This window comes from Fragaria vesca, linkage group LG1, assembly GCF_000184155.1.
Source record: "Fragaria vesca subsp. vesca linkage group LG1, FraVesHawaii_1.0, whole genome shotgun sequence".
NCBI classification, from domain to species: domain Eukaryota; kingdom Viridiplantae; phylum Streptophyta; class Magnoliopsida; order Rosales; family Rosaceae; genus Fragaria; species Fragaria vesca.
Window position 1 is genome coordinate 21,947,201 of NC_020491.1, and position 2,763 is coordinate 21,949,963.

At 33.5% G+C, this 2,763-nt stretch overlaps 1 protein-coding gene across 1 annotated transcript in view; it reads left to right on the top strand.

The window, feature by feature from the left end:
• LOC101309883 (protein ODORANT1-like) overlaps nt 1-856 on the top strand; it is a 1,821-nt gene extending 965 nt beyond the window's left edge. Inside the window, exon 3 of the mRNA XM_004289542.1 lies at nt 265-856. Coding sequence (XP_004289590.1) covers nt 265-856 — 592 coding nt within the window. The remainder of the gene's footprint in view (nt 1-264) is intronic.
• Nucleotides 857-2,763: the final 1,907 nt, after the last annotated feature.

Below are 2,763 nucleotides of genomic sequence, written 5' to 3' on the forward strand. Positions count from 1 at the left end.
TATGTTCTTCACCTTCTGGGAAATGAGAGCTTGCTCACCAAGTCCCTGTATAATTTATTTTTATTTTTTTCTTTTGACTTTGGGATATAAATATAAGCAACATTCCTGAGGATGCAGTCTTTTTCCTTCTGCATATTCTTTTTTCCTGGTTGTTAATTTGTAGGACAGCTAGATATACTCGACTTTTCTGGGGGCCATAAAGTCGTTTTCTTTTTTACCAAAGCCAATTTTTATTATTACTAATTGTTCTCTATTTTTTTGTAGATGGTCTAAGATTGCTTCTCATCTCCCTGGAAGAACTGACAATGAGATCAAAAATCACTGGAATACCCACATCAAGAAGAAACTGAAAAAAATGGGGATTGATCCTCTCACTCACAAACCACTTTCCAATGGCAATGAGGTTGATAACCAACCGCAAAAGAAGCAACAAATACAAAATGATCAAGAGCAACAGCAACAAGAAGAAGAACAATCTTGCACAGCTACTGATGACACATTTGAAATTGACCAAATCAATGAGGAGGCCAAGGAGGAAGACAAAATTGAATTTGTGACGATGGATCATGAGCTCTTGAATGGGTTCTGCATAGATGAAGTTCCACTAATTGAGCCTCATGAGATTCATCTTGTTCCTGATTGTGATCCTTCTTCATCAACTTCATCTTCTTCATCTAGTTCAAATTCATCTTCCAACTTTCTTGAAGACTTGCAATATCTACCAGATTTTGAGTGGCCAAATTCTGATTACAGCAACAACAACAACAACATCATTATCGACAATGACACCATGAGTTTGTGGGATGATGACTTCAGCAGTTGGGGCCAAGAATCTTGGGCATTCGGGGTTTTGTAAAAAGTGAAAAAAGAGTTCCGCTTGGCTTACTTGTAATTTAATTTGCTTGTTAATTTTCAAACAGTATGAATAAATAAAGAACGGACAGAAAAAATTATTGAGCTATATATTCAGCTTTTATCAATCACCAAAGTTTGTTAAAACACTATTGAGTTTTTTTCTTAATACAAATATTTAAGAAAATTACATGCGATAATAGTTATCGAGTTTATGTAATTCATATTGCTCAACAACACAAACTTGATAACCATATGGAGCACAAAAAAAATTTAGAAATTTTGATTTTTACTTTCTTATTTTAGAGAAATTTTGAAGAAGCTGTAGGAAATATTATAAGCAAGAAATCTCAAAAATGAAAATGATATATTTGAAATGGATAACTACTGATTTCTAGAATGCTTCAAGAGTTGATCAAAGTCAAGGACTCAAGGTTGTATTAGCTAAGATGCCATGCATGCATGCATGCATGCAGTTGAATATCTATTTACTTGATGGATATGTGTGGTACTGAATGTCAACTTGTTTGAGGTATGAGTTCCTACTTCCTAGTCAATCTATCAATAGCTATATCAATTTTTCAGTACGTGGACATAAATATATAAATTGATGAGCATGTTTTGATGAGTCAAGGACAAGTTAATATCCTTATTGAAATCAAATGGCCTAAACCTAATCAGATAGCTAGCTGGGATGTATATAATTGGTTATATACCCAACAGCCTAAGACATCATAATTGGTTGCTCCATCATAAAGTCACTGCTATGGTACTAATTAACCCATTGGTCAATGTTTTTCAACTACGAACCTTATGATTTTATATTACCGCAGGACTCGGCCGTTGGCCCAAAATATGGTATCATTGGTTCCGACCATTTTAAATCTTTATAGAAGAAGAAAAAAATTATTAATAATTGACAATGATATTAGGAACAATTATGATCGTAAAAATGTATTTTAACAAAAGCGTAACGTACGACAAGCCACAACATACAATTTTCAAACCTAAACAACGGTTATAAGCGACGAAAAATCCATATACCATGCAAACAGCAAGTTCTGAGAAAGGGAACACGTCAAGATTACCTAGGGTTCAACTGTTATCAACATGTTTCTTTGTACATCTAACTCATTTTGTTGTATTAAATACTTAATAGCTCATCTCTATATATCTGAACTAAGTTGTTAATTCTACAACATGCTATAGAAAATGGTTTTTATATATGATGTCAACTAGATCTTTAGGAAACTTGATGATGAATTAGAATATATAACCCATTTGTCAACTAAAACGATTTATTCAACTTCTCTTAAATACGCATATATGTAAATATGTAATCTTAAACCGAAGCTCAAAGTCGCGCCCAGAGGAAAAGATGTGTTCATACATGATACATTAGAAAGAAAAAGGAAACAAAAATGAAGATGGTCTTGTTTGATGTATGAATATAGACAGTACGCATACACTAAAAATTAATGAAATACTTTGTGTTTTTCATATATCCAATTAATTATGTCCAGTGACTTTTACTTGGCAATGAGTACATAATATTTTTGTTTGCTGTCAAAGTTAAAACCCCGGACCGCAATTAACAATGACATTGGTCCAACTATATAACCTCATCAACATTTTTTGCTCACTGATAAGACCCAGCGCCGGAGACACCCTATAACAGACAGATGACCCTTCGGGCCACCGCCGCCGTGAAAGTATTAAATGGACCAATATACACAGTAATTTCAATTCTACACAATTAAAGTGGTAAGAGCACAAGAACACTAGATTTGTTGACTACAACGTAAATTTGTAAATCTTCTTTAAAAAAATTGTAATGCGAGACTTTATAGTAGTCCACACTTAAATGTTACAGTTTTGTCCAGCAGTGATGTACAAGCACAGTCACATTTA